This window comes from Hyperoodon ampullatus, assembly GCF_949752795.1.
Source record: "Hyperoodon ampullatus genome assembly, chromosome: 11".
NCBI classification, from domain to species: Eukaryota; Metazoa; Chordata; class Mammalia; order Artiodactyla; family Ziphiidae; genus Hyperoodon; species Hyperoodon ampullatus.
In genome coordinates, this window is record NC_136924.1 from 38,703,338 (window position 1) to 38,723,849 (window position 20,512).

At 54.9% G+C, this 20,512-nt stretch overlaps 1 protein-coding gene across 1 annotated transcript; it reads left to right on the forward strand.

Annotated features, from left to right (window-relative positions):
- The first annotated feature begins 4,240 nt into the window (after positions 1 to 4,240).
- On the forward strand, positions 4,241 to 20,464 carry SERHL2 (serine hydrolase like 2). Its single transcript, XM_079715982.1, has 12 exons — positions 4,241 to 4,296; positions 5,107 to 5,256; positions 5,370 to 5,483; positions 5,866 to 5,907; positions 6,332 to 6,351; positions 6,805 to 6,879; positions 8,354 to 8,463; positions 8,854 to 8,933; positions 14,731 to 14,765; positions 17,165 to 17,247; positions 19,051 to 19,147; positions 20,066 to 20,464. Exons 1-12 carry the CDS (start codon positions 4,293 to 4,295, stop codon positions 20,183 to 20,185), a joined length of 930 nt encoding a protein of 309 aa, XP_079572108.1. The 5' UTR covers positions 4,241 to 4,292; the 3' UTR covers positions 20,186 to 20,464.
- The last annotated feature ends 48 nt before the right edge of the window (positions 20,465 to 20,512 follow it).

Here is a 20,512-nt window from a genome sequence, read left to right on the forward strand (position 1 = left end):
CTCTGGGAGATTAACTTATGGTGATCCCTGACCGTGGTATACTATGCAGCATTGCTGTGAAGCAAAAAATGGGAAACATTTTTTTTTGAGAGTCAATTTTCTCTCCGTAAGGGACAGATAAATAAAACTCCGGCTTATTCACACAGTTGAAGACTACATAAGTATAAATAAAGCATGAGGAAACATGTTTTTTTTTTAATGAATATGGACAAAGCTCAAGGATATACTGCTAAGGCACAGAATAGTGAGTATAGCAAGCTACTCCTAGCGCCAGAGAAGTGGGAAGATTTGCCCACACGTACATTACAAACAAAAAACAAAAAACCCCACGAAGAATACTAAGAAATTAATAGAAGTTTCCTGAAGTGAGTGGTGGGAGTGGGTTGGCCAGGGATGGGGTGAAAACAAGATCCCCCACTGCACACCTTGTGTGTTTCTTCTTTGAACTACATGAGTGTGTTATCTCTTTAAAAAATTAAATACGCATAACTCAATGAGAAGGAAATACACCATGTCGAGTTATATGGGACACAGCTAAAATCATCTTTAGAAGTTTAAAGCTTTAAATACATTGAATAGGATACAAGGGGGAAAATTTTTTTTTTAGTTAAAGAAAGTTGGAACAGAGCAAAACAGGCTTGTTAATAATGGCTGTACATTTCACAGTGCAACACACAGGCTAGTCCCTCATGTATTATATTTAATCAAATCTAAATTATAAGTCAAGCTTCTTGTCAGGGTTGTTTTTTTTTTTTTTTTTAATGAAACTCTTAAGTTTTGGTATAATTTTAACTCACAGAAAAAGTTGCAGAGGTACTATAGAATTTCCTCTATGCCCTTCACCTAGTTTCCTGTGATGTTAATGCCTTGCATAACCATGATACAAAGCTAGAAATTAACATTGGTACATTACTGTGAACTAAACTCTAGATTTTAGATTTTTCCAACAATGTCCCTTTCCTGTTCCAGGATCCAATCCAGGATACCACACTGCATTTAGTATCAAGGATTGCTTTTATTTCATAAACTTAGCCGAGGGACTTTCCTCTTGCTGATGAAGGAGGAACTCCTGGGCACATTTCTGTCTCTCACTTATTAATTCCTTTCCACCTCTCTGGATGTGGTCACTGTTTTAACCTGAGGAACATAACCAAGGTAGTAAGGACATAAAACCTTAAGAATTACTCCCTGACTTCCCCCACTGTGTGCTGCTGCTTTTGTGAGCCCAGAGGGACAGGCTGGGAGGGAATGTTCTTTGTAATTCTCAGCCAATTCAATACACAGAAGTTGACTGAGCCTCTACTGTGTGCAAGGTACTCTGGTAGATGCTAAGGGGAAAAAAAAGAGTTGAGTAAGACCTTTTCCTAATTTTAGGAGCTGACCCACCCAGGGAGTGGACCCAGTTGAATACAACACCAGACAGGGGGTGAGAGGCAGCATACCAGCAGCAAAAACAAGAGATGGGGAGATGCATCCCACCTGAGAGGACTGAAGAGGGCTTCCTGGAGCAGGTGACTTTCAAACCATGCCTTGAAAAAAGGGTAGGGTTTCAATGGTTAGGCAAAGGGGAACAGAATTCTGGACCAAAGAAATGGTGTAAGCAAAGGTGCAGCAGCATGAAAATGTGGGCACATGCAGAGAACCGGTAGCCCAGGATTCCTGGTGCTGGATACGTGTGTTAAAAGGAGGGAGACTGACCTCAGGGAGGGCCTCCAGTGCTGGGCGGGAGACCCACCTCCCTCCAGCAGGTAGTGATGCTAAAGGTCAGAGCTGCAGCCATGCTGTAGGGCAAGCTGGTGGCAATGGGATACGTGGGGTGGAGCAGGGGGCCTGGAGGAAGGGATTTCTCGTCTTCCTGGGGTGATGGGCACCCAGCCCAGGGGGGTCACTGGAATGGAAGGGGGCAGAGGCAGGCAGGGAAAGGCTGCAGTAGAATCACGGTCAAGATGTGAATGTGAGGATGAGGAAGGAGGCGGAGGTGGGTGACTGAGGCGAGCCTGAGGGACAGAGGTGAGGCAGCGGATGTGGTCTGTGCTGAAGGGGCCGGTTGGGCTGAGGGAATTTGAGGCCAAATGTGCTAGAAGTCCCCACTCAGAGGTCAGGCTGGAGCCTGGTGCCAGGTATAAATGTGGCATCGTTCACGAAGAGGTGGCAGTGTGTCCCCAGGGCAGAGGAGGAAGGAGCCTCTTCACGGGGCCATGTCCCCATTGCTTCCGTCAGCTAAAAAAATATATTCACAACCTAAAAGTTGAGAGTTATGTTTTATTCAGTGGCAATTTTTTAGGACTTCAAGCCTGGGAGGCAGCATCCCAAGTAACCCTGAGAGAACTGCTCTGAGGAGGTGAGGGGTGGGGGGAGCCAGGATAGATGGGAGTTTTGCAACAAAGGGCAGATAGTCTGAACATCAAAAGATTATTGTTAATTAAAGAAAACCAGGGACTTCCCTGGTGGTCCAGTGGCTAGGGCTCCGCGCTCCCAATGCAGGGGGCCCGGGTTTGATCCCGGGTCGGGGAACTAGATCCCGCATGCCGCAAGGAAGAAGATCGCACGTGACGCAACTTGAAAAAAAAAAAAAAAAAAGATCCCGCACATGGCAACGAAGATCCCTCGTGCTGCAACTAAGACGCAGCGCAGCCAAATAAATACATAAATATTAAAAAAATAAAATAAAAAATAAAGAAAACCAGATATCTCAAGTTAAGGAATTCAGTGCTTTTCTCTGTATGGGAAGATGGGAGAGTCTGGGCTCACTGAAATCATTCCTTTGATCTGCACCTCAGCTACATGGGGCCAGCATCCTGTGCTTTCTCATCCTGAGTCTCCTCAGGGCTCACCGTGGGGAGTGGCTGCAGTCTGATGGCTGCTAGACAGCAGGTATTCTTTCCTTCCTGAGTCCCCTCGGGGCTCACCAGCTCACCACTGGCTGTGGCTGCAACTGCTGACGAACTGTGACATCCTTTGTTTACTGATATGGCAGGCAATATTCCATTGATCATTTCTGTCACCTCAGGATCTGTGACCCCCTGCATAACTTGTCAAAGAAGCCAAAGCATTTCTGGAACTAATGGACACCACTGTGCGTGTAACCACCTAGAGGTGGTCTCTTCAACCCCAGCTCCCAGCCTCCCCAGACCCCCACCACTCAGTAAGGTCCAAACTCCTTAGCTCCACACTCAGACCCATCCTCACCCTTATCCACATTTTCCAGCCACCAACTTTCCCTGCATTGTGACCCACCCCCCAGCATGTCCACCAGCCCTGTCTTCAGGACCAGGGTCTCTGATCACCTCCCCCCCACCACACACACACCCCAGGGAGAATTCACTGTACAGCTCTCTCTCCAGCCCTCAGCCGGCTGGATTCTGGTTCCAGTTAGCTCTGCTGGACTGTGACCCCTCAGGGACCACATGGATTCTCTCCTAGGCCTTCCAACTAGCAAATGGTGCTGAGTGAATAGGAAATACTTTCCCTTATTTGTCCTAGACTAGCCACTTTCAGAGACTCAAAGGATGCACACTAAAGTGCCTTTATTATAGGATTTAGTCCCCAAACATACCCTTGGAGTACCTGATCCTCTCCAGGCTCAATGTCACTGTCTATAACCCTTCCTCACCTGGGGGGTTCCTCATGTTCCCAATTTATACATTCATTCCTTCACCCGTACAACAACTATTAAGGCTGGCTCATGCCAGGCAGGGTGAGGACCCCAGTACACAGTGAGAACACGGTGGACGCAGCCCCACCTTCCAGGAGGACATTAAACCACTAAATAAAGAGTCACCCCACTTTTAGCCCTACGGTGCTGGTCAGTGAGGACCCATGGGGTGCCCCGCTCGCTGGGGCAGCTCCTGGGCCTTCGCCAGCTCCTGGTCCCACGCAGGGGCAGGGGTGGCCATGTGGACTGTCCAAGGGTCGCGGTTCCACCACCCACGTGTCAAGCAGGGCCGGCTCCGCTCCCTGCGATGCGGCCCCGGGTGTAGCCTGAGATTTTGAAGGTCGTTTGGCCACAGCCCCCGGGTTCCCCAGCCGCTCGGCTCACAGCCTGCGCCGAGCGGGCGGGGACGGCTTTCCCCGTGTAGGCGGCGGCGGGAGCTGAAGGTCAGGTCCCACCACCCTCGGGATCCAGCCCGCCCGCCGGAAGTCCTGCGGGCGGGGCGGGGCGGGGCGGGGCGGGGCGGGGCGGCGGGGGGCTGGCCGCTGAAGGGCGGAACCCGGAACTCTGGCGTCCCTAACCTCCGGCGCGACTTAGCTGGATGGAGAGACGGCCGCCTTGACACCGCGGGACGCGAGCGATGGGTGAAGGTTCCCAGTCCGGGGCCCCCTAGACCAGAGTGTGATGGGGGAGGGCACGTGTGCGCTTCCATCCGCCCACCCACTTACTTGGGACCGCGGAGGAGGGGGGGCTCGCCGCCCTCCTGGCGGTAGCAAGTCCCGCGTCCGCAGCCTGTGGAGCAGGCCGAGCCACACCGGCGGGGGCGGGGGCGGGGGAGCGGGGACCTGGCCGCACTTGACCTCCCAGGGTTCCGGGAGCCCCAGGTTAGAGAAGAAAGCTCGCGGGCGTCTGGGGGCAGGCAGGTGTAAGGCCCGGCCGGGAGAGCCTAAAGGGTGAAAAGGTCAGCCCTGGGCGACGGAGGAAGCAGCCCTGACTTGAGCAGGCGGGAGACAGTGTAGTGCCCGGTGGTCAGGACTGGGGCCTGGGGTCGTGCCGCCCGCGCTAAACCCTCGCTCCACCTCATTCTCTCTGTGTGACCTGGAGAATGGCCTGCACCTGTGCCTCTGTTTCTGGGTTTGCGAAGGGACAGAAAAGGAAACTGAGGGCTGAGAGGTTTTAGTAACTTGCTCAAGGTCACACAGCCAACAAGTGGCAGAGCCCAGGCCTAGCTAACCCCCCAACCTATTCTAGAAAGTTCTGCCGTGGAGCCCTCCCAAGGTTTTCCTCACCCAGTGGACCCAGCTTAGCTTTCCTCGTCTGGCTCTCTCCCCATAACCCCCGGGGGCAGCGCAGGCAGCCGAGCCCCCTGGGGAGTGCCAGTGCTCTGGACACATTGGGTGTGGATGAGGGGCTCCGGAAGTGCAGGCTCCATGAATGGTCACTCTGTGTTTCAGGTCTGATCTCAGAGCTGAAGCTCGCTATGCCCTGGGGCCACATTGCTGCCAAAGCCTGGGGCTCCCATCAGAGCCCCCCAGTTCTCTGCCTTCACGGGTGGCTGGACAATGCCAACTCCTTTGACAGACTCATCCCTCTTCTCCCAAAAGGTGGGCGTGAGGCTGAATGGAAGCCAAGGGGTGAGGCAGTGGGACGGCAGGAGAATCAGGAAGGGGAGGTGGCTGACCTAGATGCCTTCCCCTACCCTTTCCCTCTGTCTCAGACTTTTATTACGTTGCCATGGATTTCGGGGGTCATGGGCTGTCATCCCATTATAGCCCAGGTTTCCTGTATGACCACCAAAGCTTTGTGAGTGAGGTCCGAAGGGTCGCAGCAGGTGAGTAAGAGAGAGAGCCTGTATGTTTGTCTCTGTGTGTTGTGGGTGTGGGTGTGTGTGGGGGGGTGCTCTGGGACATGCCCTCATCCTTGGAGTTGGGTGTGGTGGCCAGGAAGCAACGCTGGCCTGGGCGTGACTTGGGGTCTGGCCCCAGTTCTGCCAGGAGTTCATGGGTGACTTTGTGAAAGCTGGAGAGAGCTGGCAAGAAGAGCTCACTTCCCCCTGCGAGTTCCACCCCTGCTGTGGAACTGGGGCCCCTTTAAGTGGGTTTCCTGAATGGGGCATCCCAGATGCTGGGGAGGGATTTCCAGAGCACAGCGACTGCAGGACAGAGGGTGCGGGGAGGCTGGGCCCATCCAGACCTGGCTCCGTGTGTTTTCAGCCCTGAAATGGAACCGTTTTTCCCTCCTGGGCCACAGTTTTGGTGAGTACGCTTTGGCCAAGACCTGACTGGTCTTGGGCTGTGGGGCTGTGAGGAAGGGAGGGGAGTTGGTACACAGGTACCTTTCCCCTGCACTTCGGGAACCGCAAGGAGAGATGGAGGGGGTTCATCAGACATTGACCCTTGGGCACCATGCCCTCTGGCCTCAGGTAGCTCCCCAAGGGACACATGGCCCCGTAGATAGCAGTCTCCGGATCTGACGAGGGAAACAGGGTCAGGTCTGATGCAGGGACCCCGTGGCCCCAGAGAGGGAGCCTCAAGTTTGATAGTGAATGCAGAGCCCGGCCTGCTGGTGGGAGACAGGAGCCTGGCCCTTGGCTCGGGGCTGGCTCGACCCCTGGGAAGGAGTTTTAGAAGGACTTTGAAAGCTGGGGAATATCAGCCAACTACTCTTTTGTCCCCCCAGGTGGCACTGTGGGTGGAATGGTGAGTAGATTACAGTGACCATCCCTGCTTGTGCTCCAGGTGGGGTGGGGAGCGCAGGAGGACGAAGGGGGAGTTGCCTGGAAAGGGGGGTGCCTCCTCACATCGGGAGTTTCAGGCAGCATTTTAGTGACTGTGCCAGCTTCCTTTGTAGGTCCCGTGTTAATCACTGTTGTGAGGGCATTCCTGATGGAATTAAGTGTTCCAACATTGCCCATCTCCTCTGTCACAGAGAACCCTGGAGTCCAACCATCACCAGGGTCAGGAGTTTGATGCCGGATGCAGACTGTGGGAGTAGGGGAGAGAAAGGTGCCCTGAAGGGAGAGGAGATTCTTGCTGACCTCTTGGGCAGCACCCTTTCCCCAGCCTAAAACACCGGTGTCCCCACAGGAAAGTGTGAGTCCCTTTCCCTGCCTACTTTCCCTTTCATCTTTCCCCTTTTGTGTCACATTATAGTTTTCCTGTGTCTTCCCCGAGATGGTGGATAAACTTGTCTTGCTGGAATCCTCGCCATTTTTCCTGGAAACTAACGTAAGGATAGGGCTTTCATGCATGCTGTCGCTGGGGGAGACCTGGGTCTGGTCCCAGGTAGTGCCCTCAGCACTGCCTCCCTCAGTGGGGTGGGAAGAGGTGGCAGAGGGTAGACAAGGGGCCTCAGGGCCCCCCCCAGAGGACAGGGTTATGCTACTTACACCCTAGGAGTGGGCAAGGAACAGGGCGTGCGGGCCTGGGTCATCCTTGGGAACCCTGTGTGTGGCCTGGAGTCTGCAGGATGCCAGGTGGGTCACGAGGTGGCAGGGGTGAGAGAGGGAAGCAGTGGGTTGAGAAAGCTCTGGGGACGCACGGTTGGGTGGGCCCACCTGCACTTGTGCTCAGTCAAGTACCTTTGAGCTGTGCACACACTGCACAACTGCACACAGTAGACCTGAGTGTGGACCCGTGGGAAAAGCGCTGACGCCTCTCGCCACCACCACCACCAATGACAACAACCAGTGCTGTCTCTGCATCTGAGTGCTGGCTCTGCCGTTTCCCTGCTCTGTGACCCTAGGCAGGTCACTTTGCCTCTCTGGGCCTCAGTTTCCTCACCTGTAAAATGAGGAGGTTGGAGTAGAGGGTTGTGGAGGTGCCCTCCAGCTCTGACAGGTGGTCGTTCTGTTCCCGAGGGCTCAGCCTCACACGGGTCCTTCATCAGTTTCCGTTTTCTTGTCCATAAAATGACCACAAATTCCATAAGGGCAAGAACCGTAGCTGTCTCTTTACCACGACCTGCCCAGTCCCGGCACAGTTAGTGCTCGATAAACGTGCGTTGCATGAGCAGAGAGCTCGTAGGTTACTGTGAGGATTCACGAGACAGCGGTGGCTGCCACTCTTGCTTTACCGGTTTCACCCACTGAGTTGACACACACAGTGCCCCCTGGGGCTTCCTCCTGGGGGTTCTGATGACTGGTCCTCCCTGTCTCCTGCACTCTCAGGGGGTGGATGGAAGTGTCACTTTCCACTGCTGCTCCAGGCAGTGGACCGTGGACAAGGCCAGGCTGTTCTGAGAGTGAGCTGGGCTGGAAATGGTACACTGGAAGCCCCCCGAACTGTGCCCCCTCTGCCATCTCCTCTCCATCATGTGGAGTAATAGTGTTGATTAAAACAGGTGAAGTTGCCAACCCTGGATGGTCCGTGGCTTATGGACCCCAAAAGTGCACCTTTGCAAAGTACTTGGCAGAGATTTCCTTTCCCCTCCATCTTCAACCTGATCCGTCCAGCTGTCCCGGGCCGCAGGCAGGGCTGGGCTGGCTGGGCTGGCTGTGACCGAGGCGGTCACAGGGCTAGCTGGCAGGGACTGATCCAATGCCCCCGCCCGCTGGGTCAGAATGTATCTTGGGCCAGGCGGGCGTGCAGCTGAGGGGCTGCTGAGGGTGGAGGGTGGGGCTGGGCGAGGGAGCAGGCCCCTTTGTGTGCGTGCAGCTGGGAGCCCCGCGCTGCCCACCCAGCAGAACCCACGAATCCTTAGGAACTGGAGAACGTGCTGACCTACAAGCAGAGAGCCATAGAGCACATGCTGCAGGTGGAGGCCTCCAAGAAGCCCTCGCAAGTGGTCAGCCCAGAGGAGATGCTGCAGGGGTGGGTGCCGGCGGGTGAGACCGGTAGCATCAGAGGCCTGGGGGACCTCTGGACCACAGAGGGAGGAAATCTCGGGGGCATGGAGGAAGCTTCCTTCTACTCGCAAATCCACAGCAAGCCTGCTTCTCTCTGTGCTCACCTGGCGCTCCTTAGCCGCCCCAGCTGGGGCTTTATCGGCATTCCCCCGACTCTGTAGCCATGCCCTTCCCCCCACCCCTCCGCGTGCTCTCTGCCCCCCTCTCCACACAGCCCCCCCCGACACACACTGATGCGAACATCCCCATCGGTACAGGCTTGTGTCCTAGTGGGGTAGCCTTTTCCCTGCCCTCCTCTCCTTTCATCTGGCCTCCCCTGCCCCAAGGCATCCAGTGTCCTCCTTGTCTCCACCAGGTTCCTGAAGAACAACAGTCATGTGGGAGACGAGTGTGGGAAACTCCTCCTGCAGAGAGGAACCACACAGGTGGCCACAGGTAAGGGACTCACTGTCCAAGGCCGTTGCTTATTGGCACTGGTCTTACGAGGAGTGATAATGGCTGGGCTTTGTGGCTGCTTGCTCTGGTCCAGGCGTGATACTTAGTGCTTTACAAAAAGTATCTCATTTAATGCTCCTACTGCCGTATTTTCATCCCATTTAAAGCAGGAGAAACTGAGGCTCGGAAGGGCCAAGTGGCTTGTGCCAGGTCAGACGGCTACTGCCTATCCTGGAAAGCCACGTCCTGTGGGGACCTTGGTCAGGGGTCTTGGGACTAAATGTTGGGGTACAGCACAGCCCTGCTCTGCTGATCCTGTGTGGTGGGTGCCTGGTATCCGAGGCTAGGCTTTGAGGACTCCCATGGGGCGAGCGACTTTGAAGATGGTTTTCAGAATGGAGAAGTGGAGTTGGGGGCACCTTGGCTTCAGGGCAGCATCAGGCCTGTGTTTTCTATACTTTATTTCCCAACGTATTCATTCAAGAAACCTTTTGCTCAGAGTCCGCTCTGTGCCCAGCCCCTTGCGAGGATGCAGGAGCATGGTGAACCAGAACAGACAGCCGCCCTCTCCTGGTGGCCCAGTACCTGGCTAACACAACTCCAGGGGGTGCCATCCACAAGTGCCCCAGGAGCTCAGAGATTGTGGGCAAGCTCTTCCCACCGTCAGACTCCCTGGTCTTCTTAGGTGACTTCAGTTTATAAAGAACCAAACGAGGCAGGGGTCAAAACCCCAAATGCCTGTGGGAGCTGAACAGTTTGTGCAATTATCCCGGCTGCTGGGAGTGGGGCTGTGAGAAGTGGTGGGGATCGTGGCACTGAGACCGCGCGCCCTGCAGGAGGGCGGCTCCCAGGGCTTATCACATGGGAACGCGGGGCTCCTGTGGCCAGAATTTCTAGCTGCTCAAAAGAAGCCAGAGGTCTGCTGTGCTGTAATTTTTTTGTTTTTTGTTGTGGCTGCACCACGTGGCATGCGGGATCTTAGTTCCCCAACCAGGGATCGAACTCATTCCCCCTGCAGTGGCAGCGCGGAGTCTTAACCACTGGAACACCAGGGAAGTCCCTGCTGTGTTGTAATGTTTCTCAGAAGTTGCCAACACACCATTAGGTCAAGTGGAACATACCTAAGGGGGGTTGGAGACCCGTTCCTGTCTTGGTTACCCTCTCTGAGCATTTGTCTGCCCCTCCCTGCAAATCCGTCATGGAGGAGGGAGGTCGAGGGCAGAGGGCCGTGGGCCCCAGCTTCCCTGATGCGCTGGCACAGATGGCGGGCCAGAGGGGCCCCCGAGCAGAAGTGGGCTAATCCAGTATTAGACGTGCACCTGGCCCGGGAAGCCGATTTGGCCAGCCCAGGGTCACATGAAACAGTGAGTAGTCGTCCGCTGAGCCACTTGTCAAGGGGGTGGGCAGAGGAGGTGGGAGGGGTGGGCAGTGGGCAGGCGGCTGGATCGTTGTGTCGGGCCCAGCCCCTCCGCAGCAGTGTGGCCCTTTGAAGCCCGGGGTTAACCTAAAAGAAGACCAAGCAGCCTCCCAGACCCAAGTGGGTGGGGTGACAGCCGGGGAGCCGGCGTGCCAGGCCCCTCCTGAGCCTGTTCCCTCAGGCCGCAGAGCCTCCGAGAGCCCCCATTCCGTTCTGGAGCCGCACACACCTCCATCATCCAACCCCATACCCCCCAACTCTGAACTCGTTCCCTAGGGCTGCTGTGACAAAGTCGCACAGATGGGGCAGCTTCAACAGCAGACATTTACTGTCTCACAGTTTCAGAGGCCAGAGGCCAAGGCCAGAGCGTTGGTAGGGCTGTGACAGGCTGCCCGTGCCTCTCTCCTGGCTTCTGGTGGCCTCAGGTGTTCCCTGGCTCACGTGTGTCCCTCTCCCCACGTCTTCACAGAGCGTGAGGTGAGAGCGCTTTGGAAAAAACAGCGGTCAAGGGGGTCAGGATGTTCAGTAGAAGGGCCTGGGTTGGCCTTGTGGAGAAGGTGACTTCTGAACCCCATGATGCAGATGAGCTGCTGGGAAGGGCTTGGTGCACGAGCTCGATCAGGCTTGTGGGAGAAACGGGAGGCGGTGAGCCAGGGCCGCCAGGGCGAGGAGGGAGGCCGGCTCCTATGTCATCTACCTCTTATCTGCGTTCCCATCACAGCCCTGGCCCAGGCCTTTGAGAAATGAGGTCAGCGTGTTAGCGTGAAGGAGGGAAGGTCCAGCTCCGGGTGGGGTTAGTGACCAAGGACTGTCCGTTGTCAGTATCCACCCCCTGCAGCTGGCCCACCATGGGAGTGCTCAGACCCTGTCACAGGCTGGGCTGCCCCGGGGCTGCGGGCATGATTTCTTTTGACTTGCGCAGTTTAAACACAACAGTTTGGCACGAGGGGGATTTGGAATAGGTTGCTCATATTTAGAATAGAGAGAGTCTATGTAAAAATGGAGATTTCCGGTTTCTTCTGAAAAATGGCAACATCGGGCAGCACATTCCGCCTTCCTCATAGGCAAGAACAGCTGCGCGGAGACCCTGCTGTGTGCGAGCGGGCGCCGCACCCACTCTGCCCAGCCTCTGCGGGTGAGTCCGTGACCTTGGCAGGTCCCAGCAGAGGAAGCGGGTGGTGCACCCACCATCCTGATACCTCCCGGTATCCACCAACACAGAGGCTCTCCGAACTCAGAGATTTGTTTGGGAGCTTTATCACATAGGCGTGAATGATGGTTAACCCAGGCTCCAGCCGCTCTCCCTTCCCCGAAGGGCCGGCCGGGCTGGGGCTGGAAGTTCCACGCTCCTAATCATGGCTTGATCTTTCTGGTGACCAGCCCCCATCCTGAAGCCATCAAGAACCCACCAAGGGTCACCTCATTAGAACAAAAGACACTCCTATCACCCAGGAAATTCCAAGGGGTTTAGGAGCTCTGTGTCAGAGACCAAATGTTCGGACAAAAGATGCTCCTTGCACTTTCACCACTTCAGGAAATTACACAGTTTTTAGGAGCTCTGGCTAGGAGCCAAGGATCAGGACTGAAATATATGTTTTGTTATATCACAGTGTCATAGTCCCTAACTGTTGGCAGGAGAGCAGGGAGTCTATGGTCCTGATAATATCTCCTGCATTCAAAACCATTTCATTTTTTAAAATTATTTAATTATTTAATTTTTTGTTTAATTTTTGGCTGCGTTGGGTCTTCGTTGCTGCGCACGGGCTTTCTCTAGTTGCGGCCAGCAGGGGCTACTCTTCATTGCGGTGCACGGGCTTCTCGTTGCGGTGGCTTCTCTTGTCGTGGAGCATGGGCTCTAGGCACGCAGGCTTCAGTAGTTGTGGCCCGTGGGCTCAGTCGTGGCTCGCAGGCTCTAGAGCGCAGGCTCAGTAGTTGTGGAGCCCGGGCTTAGTTGCTGTGCGGCATGTGGGATCTTCTGGGACCAGGGCTCGTACCCGTGTCCCCTGCATTGGCAGGCGGATTCTTAACCACTGTGCCACCAGGGAAGCCCCTGGACTCCTTATTTAAGTGACATCTGCGCTGGCCCACTGGTCTGAGAAACACCATTCCTGCCCTCACAAAGGTCATTGTCACAGGAGAGGCAGACAGAAAAGCAGCCGGCTGCGGGAGTGCCTGGGGCACGTCAGGATATGTCAGGTGGAAGCGAGGCTTGAAAAGAGCTGGAGGACTTGACCACAGGGAGGAGCAATTCTCAGAGCAGAGAAAACAGCACGATGGGGGTCCCCAATACCTTGGGGCTCACCGCACCCCCAAGAAACCCCCTTTTTAAGTCTTTTCACATCCTCTCAGCACCTGAAACCCAGGCCTGGAGGAAGGAGGAGGGCAGTGAGCCTGGGGGCGGGGGGACCCAGGGGTCACCCATGGTCCTGCACATGCAGCAGGGCCAGTCATCTGTGCAGGGGGTTGTGGCCAGAGCTGAAGGCAGCCCAGAAGCCTCAGCCTTGGTTTGATCAGGCTGAGGTGATCTAGTAGTGGGGAAACCAGAAAACCTCCCAATGACATGGTCATTCTAAGTATTTTGAGTCACAGATGCCTAAGATCCTCTATCAACAACTAGCTGTGGGGCTTCCCTGGTGGCGCAGTGGTTAAGAATCTGCCTGCCAATGCAGGGGACACGGGTTCGAGAAGATCCCACATGCCGCGGAGCAACTAAGCCCGTGAGCCACAACTACTGAGCCTCTGCTCTAGAGCCCACGAGCCATAACTACTAAGCCCGTGTGCCACAACTACTGAAGCCCGCGCGCCTAGTGCCCATGCTCCACAACAAGAGAAGCCACCGAAACAACAAAGAGTAGCCCCCGCTCGCCGCAACTAGAGAAAGCCCGCGCACAGCAGCGAAGACCCAACACAGCCAAAAGTAAATAAATTAAATAAATAAATTAAAAGAAAAACAGCTATGAATTAAAAAGAGACCAAATCCCTTGTTGTCCTGGAAGCTATGATCTAGCAGAGGGTAAATGATAGAGTGCGTTAGAAAGTGCCAGGAGGGACTTCCCTCCCGGTCCAGTGGTTAAGTGGTTTAGAATCCACCTTCCAATGCAGGGGATGCGGGTTTGATCCCTCGTCGGGGAACTAATATCCTACATGCCACGGGGCAGCTAAGCCTGCGCCACAACTACTGAGCCCACATGCTTTGGAGCCTGTGAGTCACAACTAGAGAGAAGCCTGCACACCACAATGAAGATCCCAGGTGCAGCAACTGAGACCCTATGCAGCCAAATAAATATTAAAGAAAGAAAGTTCTGGGAGTTATGGAGAGAAATAAATCAGTGGGGGATGGAGGGGCTCTGGTAAGATGTTTGTGGGTGTAAAGGGGAGGTCCAGGAGGCCTGGCTGGGACGGTGGCATTTGAGCAAAAGCGTGTAGGGAGAAGAGAGCAGCCTTGCTTCTCCTGGCCGGCACGTTCTCCTGGGTTGACCCACGTCACCGTACCGTCTCCCCTTCTCACTCCCTGCGCTGCTCACATCAGGCAGCCTCCAGGGTCTGAGATTCTGTGACCTCCCTGAGACCCTGCAGCCCTTTTTTTTTTTTTTTTTTTTTAGTATTTATGCATGCTGCGCCAGGTCTTAGTTGCGGCACATGGGAGTTTCGTTGTGGCACACGGGCTTCTTAGTTGCCATACGTGGACTCTTAGTTGTGGTATGTGGACTCTTAGTTGCAGCATGCAGACCCTTGGTTGTGGCAGGCATGCAGGATCTAGTTCTACGACCAGGGATCGAACCCGGGCCCCTTGCATTGGGAGCATGGAGTCTTATCCACTAAACCTCCAGGGAAGTCCCCTGGCAGCCCTTTCTTGAGGAGACATTGCCCAGGCAGGAATTGCTGGGTGTCCATACTCCCTAGGTGAGGCCAAGTTGCCCCCGCTGGGACCGTGGCAGAGAACCCAGCTGGAGCTGGGACCACCCAGGCCTCTCAACCCCTCCAGCCTTTCTTTTTTGGCTTGATTCCTCTCCAGCAAGTGATGATGCGATCCTTAGCTCTTGGGCACTTCCTGGTGCTTAAAGATCCAAGTGAACGTTTTAAGGTTCTCGGAGATGAGACTACGATGGCGGGTGGGTTATTGTCCCACCACCGTCATTCTGTGCTGCCCTCTGGGATGGCCGGGGAGGCACCTGCATGGGCGTTCCTGTCCGTGGCAGGGTAGCTGTGGGCAAGCTCTGCTCTGGCTGAACCCCAAGAGGATGTTGGGGGTGGTCCCCGCAGGTCCAGGCTGAAGAAATGAGCCCCGGCTGCACGGGCCCAGGGTCCCAGGGGAGCCGAACTGAGTCCCTCTGACCCTGACAGGCGGCGCTGAGGCCACGTCTCCATGCTTCCTTTCAGGTCTGTTGCTGAACAGAGATCGGAGGATCACTAGGGTGAGTGCTGCTGTCTTCCCACCCTTCACAGTGTGCCTGTCAGCTTTCTTTTTCTTTTTTTATGGTAGTAAAATATACATAGCATGATATTTATGCTCTATGTAAATTCTGGGCCCAGTAATTCCAATCCTAGATATATACCCGGCAACAGTGTGTGCTGTGCGCTCCAAAAGACATGTATGAGCACATTCCTGGCAGCTTTATTCATCATAGCCCCAAGGTAGAAATCACCCAAATGTCCATCAGCAATAGAATGCATAAACTGTTATACATTCATACAATGGAACACCACACAGGGATGAAAAAAACACATTTACAGAGCAAAAGAAGCCCAAACCAAAAAAGAACACAATGATTCTATGTATATGAAGTTCAAAAAGTGGCAAAATTGATCTAAGGGGGTGCCCTTGGAGAAAACCCCTGAAGGGAGCCTGCTGGGTGCTGAGGGGTTCCAGGCCTTCATCCGGGTCATGGCTGCACGGCCGCATCCGTATGTCAAAGGCCATGATGGGCTAACACCCAGGTCTGTGGACTTTGCTGTAAGTTACACTTGAATTTCTACAAAAGAAAACTACAGATCAGAGGATGGAAGTGGGCTAGGAAAAGGAGGTCAAAGGAGAGATGGAGAGGAAGAGAAAAAAGAAGCCAGAGGGACTTCCCTGATGGCACAGTGGTTAAGAATCTGCCTGCCGATGCAGGGGACACGGGTTCGAGCCCTGGTCTGGGAAGATCCCACATGCTGCAGAGCAACTAAGTCCGTGCACCACAACTGCTGAGCCTGCCCTCTAGAGCCCGCGAGCCACAACTGCTGAGCCCACGTGCCACAACAGCTGAAGCCTGCGTGCCTAGAGCCCGTGCTCTGCAGCAAGAGAAGCCACCACAATGAGAAGCCCGCACACCTCAATGAAGAGTAGCCCCCACTCGCCACAACTAGAGAAAGCCCGCGCGCAGCAATGAAGACCCAATGCAGCCAAAACATTAATTAATTAATTAATTAAAAAAAAAAAAACGAGGCTGAGAAGCTGGGGTAGGAGGGGGTGAGGGGCAGTTCACGCCTGAGCTGAGTCCTGGCACCACCACCTGTTAGCTGTTGACTGTGGCATAGGGACTTAGCGTTTCTGATCCTTCGGGGAGGAGATAAGGTGTGATGTGTCTGGGTCCTCAGTAAATGCTCATTCACTGGGCCTCGTGGTTGATAGGGGAGCCTCTGTTTCTGGAAAAGCACCGAGGTCACTGTGGCCCGAGGAGCAGGAGATGGCTGGGAGGGGTCAGGGCAGAACGGGGACAGTGAGTGGCTGACCAGGCAGCTGTGTGCCTGTGTCTTCACAGGACTTGTAGCTTCATCACGATGCTGTAGCACAACGCGACAGTCAGTCCCTATGGGAGCTGTCTTGAATTAACGCACTCAGTAGACGCTCACTGAGCCCCGCCTCTGTCGCGCCATGTGCCGAGAGCTGTGAACACAGAGAAAATCCTGAGAGCTTCTGCCCTCAGAGGGTTCTTGGCCTAGAGCGGCACAGTCCAATAGAAGTATAATGTGAGCTCGTGTTAACGTCACGTCTTCTAGTGGCCGTAGGAACAGAGTGCAAAGAAACAGGTGAAATCAACTTTAATAATATTTTCTAACTCAGTGTGTCCAAGGTGTTAACCACTTTAGCATGTAATCAACATAAAAAAATTCTTGAGATATTTGACATTGTTTTCTCATACTAAGTTTTCGAAATCCAGTGTGCAGTTTACACCTACAGTGTGTCTCAGGCTGGACTAGCCCCATTTCAAGCACTCAGTAGCCACAGATGGCTGATGGTTGCCGTGTGGACAGTATAGACCTAGACCTCTTAAATGGTCATAAGATGGGGAGGTCAGGTCTGTGATGGAGGCCAGCAGCGGCTGCGGGGACACCAAGGTGCACTCTTTCTGCACTGTGGCTTAAGCAGATTTCTTTCTCATGGAAACGGTCAGTGGAGGTAAGTGGGCTGTGCTTGCCGAGAGCCCAGAGCCCAGGCTGGCTGGGCAGCGTTACAGGGCAGCCCGTGGGCCAGGAAAGGAGGTGTGGAGGGGCCACGCCTCAGTCCCAAACCTAAGCCCAGAAGTAGCCCAGGTCACTTGTCTGCATTTAGTTTCATGGCCACACCTGGCTGAGGGGAGTCTGGGACATGTTGTCTAGCTGGGCAGCCATGAGCCCAGGAAGAGGGAGAACAGATTTGGAGGTGGAAGGGGGAAGTCTCTGGCCTGAGGGAGTTAAAGCCCTCTGTTGAGGCAGTGGTACGGTTGGGCAGTGGGCTTGGTCCTGGTTAGGTGGCCGAAGGGGCCCCCACTGCTCCCAAGAGAGACTGGTTTCTGCCCCTGGCAGTGCCAGGGCCTTGTGGTGAGAATTCACTGGGGTTTTGTCTCTGCAGCCAGAGTATCACTTCAATTTCATCAGCAGGGACCTGTTTCTGCACTCCATCAGGAAGCTCCAGGCCCGTGTCCTGCTCATCAAGTAAGTCTGCACCAAGCGCCCCAGACAGATGTGAGTGCCAGGAATCCCCAGGTCTCCTGGTGTGAGACCTCCCCGCCATCTTTCTTGGGCAGCACCCCCCCCGGCCGCTGGTGTGTGGAAGGAAGGCAAGGCAGTGGGAGGGCTTGGGCAGCTGGGGATGGGAAAGGACTGCACCGCACTTTTCAGCAGGTGTCTGTATCTGGGGGGGGCACGTCCAGGTGAGGCAGAGGGACTGACAGACACTGGAGTCTGGCCCTTGCCCTCCCCAGTCCTCCAGCCACCCTGGGCCCCTGACATCCCCAGGCCTACACTGCTCCTGTCTGCTGTCCTCCCCTCCCCCACCTGCTAGCCAGAAGCCATCCACTGCCTCTGGGTGCCACAGCACAGTGACCATCCTTCAGTGTGGCTTAGGTGCCACCACCCACTCCACTGCAGTCATCCTGGACTGGCGGGAACTGTGACTTCCAGGGACACATCTGCCAAGCACAGGGGTTTAGAAGGCATGGACTCAATAGGGGCAGATCCAGACCACAGTGAGATACACTGCACACCCCTAGGATGGCCGGACTCTAAAAGTGAGATAACAAGTGTTGATGAGGATGCAGAGAAACTAGAACCCTTGCACGCTGCTGTAGGATTGTAAACTTTTTTTTTAATGGCTGCATTGGGTCTTCGTTGCTGCGCGCGGGCTTCCTGTAGTTGCGGCGAGCGGGGGCTACTCTTTGTTGCGGTGCGTGGGCTTCTCATTGCGGTGGCTTCTCTTGTTGCAGAGCGTGGGCTCTAGGTGCGCGGGCTTCAGTAGTTGTGGTGCACGGGCTTAGTTGCTCCGTGGCATGTGGGATCTTCCCGGACCAGGGCTCAAGCCCATGGCCCCTGCATTGGCAGGCGGATTCTTAACCACTGTGCTACCAGGGAAGTCTCTGGTATTGTAAAATGGTGCAGCCACTTTGGAAAAGTCTGGCAGTTTCTCAAGCCATTAAATTACCATGACCCAGCAGTTCCACTCCTAGGTGTGTTTCCAGCACCAGTGCACACAACAGCTTGTAGTGACGGCACACAGCAGCATCCTTCATGATAGAATGAATAGTGTTGGAGGCAACCCAAATGTCCATCGATGGACAGATAAGCAAAATATGCTCTATCCATACAACGGACTATTTTTCAGTGACAAACGGGATGAAGCACTGATACACACTATGACATGGATGGACCTTGAAAACGTTAGGCTAATTGAAAGAAGCCAGTGATACAAGTGGCTGGTTCCATTCACACGCAAGTCCAAATAGGGAAACAGAGAGAGACAAGGCCTATCAGTGGTTGTGTAAGACTGGGAGCTCTATGTGGAAACCGTAGGTGCGGGATTTTTTGTTGTTGTTGAGGTGATCGATTATGTTCTAAAATTGACGGTGGTGATGGATGCACAACTCTGAATATACCAAAATCCATGGAATTGTACACTTTAAATGGGTGAAATTATCTCCATAAAGCTGCTAAAAAAGGGAAAGAGAACGCACAGACTCTGCGCCCGTTCAGATCCCAGCTCTGCCATTCAGTGGCTGTGACCATGGCCAGGTCCCCTGAGATAAACCTGAATTGTTTCACTTGTGCAGGCCTCAGTGAGCTGTGCGTGCCTGCGGGGACTGAATAACTCAATCCTGAATTAAACCTGGGCTCAAAGGGACCAAGCTGTGGGACGATCAGAGGGACGCCCAGGCCGGTCTCGGTCTCAGAGCCTGGAGCCCAGGGCTGGGGGAGAGCATGCAAGGAGGTGGTCCCAGGTGAACCTTTCTTCTCGTTTCCCAGAGCAGCCCAAGGGTATTACGATGTGAGGAGAGAGAATGATGCCAACACGGAGATCATGCTATTCATGACCAACTCACTGAGATCCATCCTAAAAGAGGTGGGTACGTAGGGCTCAGGGCAGCTGGGCTTCAGGAGGGGCTGCCAGGCCACCCGGGGCTCCAGCTCACCCATCTCTTTTCTTGCACTGGGACCCCTGGTCTGGCCCCAGGTCTAACAGGTGACCCCCAGGAGCTACCAGGCCTCACTCCCTGCTGCAGTCCCTGGAGACCTGGGGTCACATATAAATCAGCACAGAAAGCAGACTTCTCATTGGCAGAATCTCCCGGTTTTATTGTCATTACATATTCCCTGGGCCACACCCAACTCAGCACTGCCACGATTTCCTAGGGTCCCACACGGGAACAGAGGACCAGTCCCATCAGTGGGTGCTGGCCTCCAAGCTGGAGGGCTGGGATGTGTGCTGTGACTTTGCCCTTTGCCTGGGTTCCTGGGAGCACCTGGCATTTTATGACCATCATCCACCACAAACACCTGACCCTGGGGCCTGTGCCGATGACTTGGCAGTGACACAAGAGGGAAGCCCGTATGGCTGGCTGGCCAACTGCAGTGCCTTCCTGCCTTGTCGGCCTTTCTCCCGGGCAAGGGCAAGTCTGAAAGGCTGATGGTCTATTCTTTTTGCAAGTGGACCTTATGTGGTGATGAGAACCAGCAGCAGCCCGGACTACCAGCCCCTCCCCAGCCTAGCTCTACAACTTCAGCTCAGAATGGCCTAGAACCCCAGGGTTTGGACTCTTGCCTCCCAGACAGGCCTTTCTCATGGCTGTGAGCCAGGCCCTGATGCCCCCCAGGGGGTGCTGTGACTGACTGGGGCCCACAAGGCCGCGGGTCAGTCACTGCCAAGGCTCCTGTGGTGGACACTGGGAGGCAGCAGGCCACGGGAAAGCCCCAGTGTGCCAGAGGGGCCCACGGAGCCCTCCACTGGGTCACCTCACCGCCTGTCCCCTCCTTTCCCCAGAGGTTCCAGTACGTGCAAGTCCCTGGCAACCACTACGTCCACATGAACCAACCCCAGCACATGGCTGGTGTTATCAGCTCCTTTTTACAGAGCAAGGAGAGGATCCCAGCCCAGCTGTAGCCCTGGGCCCGGGGCTACAGACGCCTGCTCAGCCTGGGACTCCTAGCTCCCAAGCCCAGGCCAGGCGTGGTGGGGACAGGACCCCCTGGTCCTGAAGACCAGCATGGCCGCAAAAGAATCCTGTGGCAGAGCTGGGCGGGGGAGGGGGGCGGAGGGGATACAAGATTCTGACTCTGACATCTGTGACTTCAAGGGGGAGACGTGTCTGGGTGTCGGAGGTACCTGTCTTGTGACTGGGTAGCAGGCGGGGGGGGGCGGGGAGCTGGCATAGGACCATCGACCTTTTGTAGCCTTCTCTTGCCGCCCAGCTGGATGAAAAATAAAATG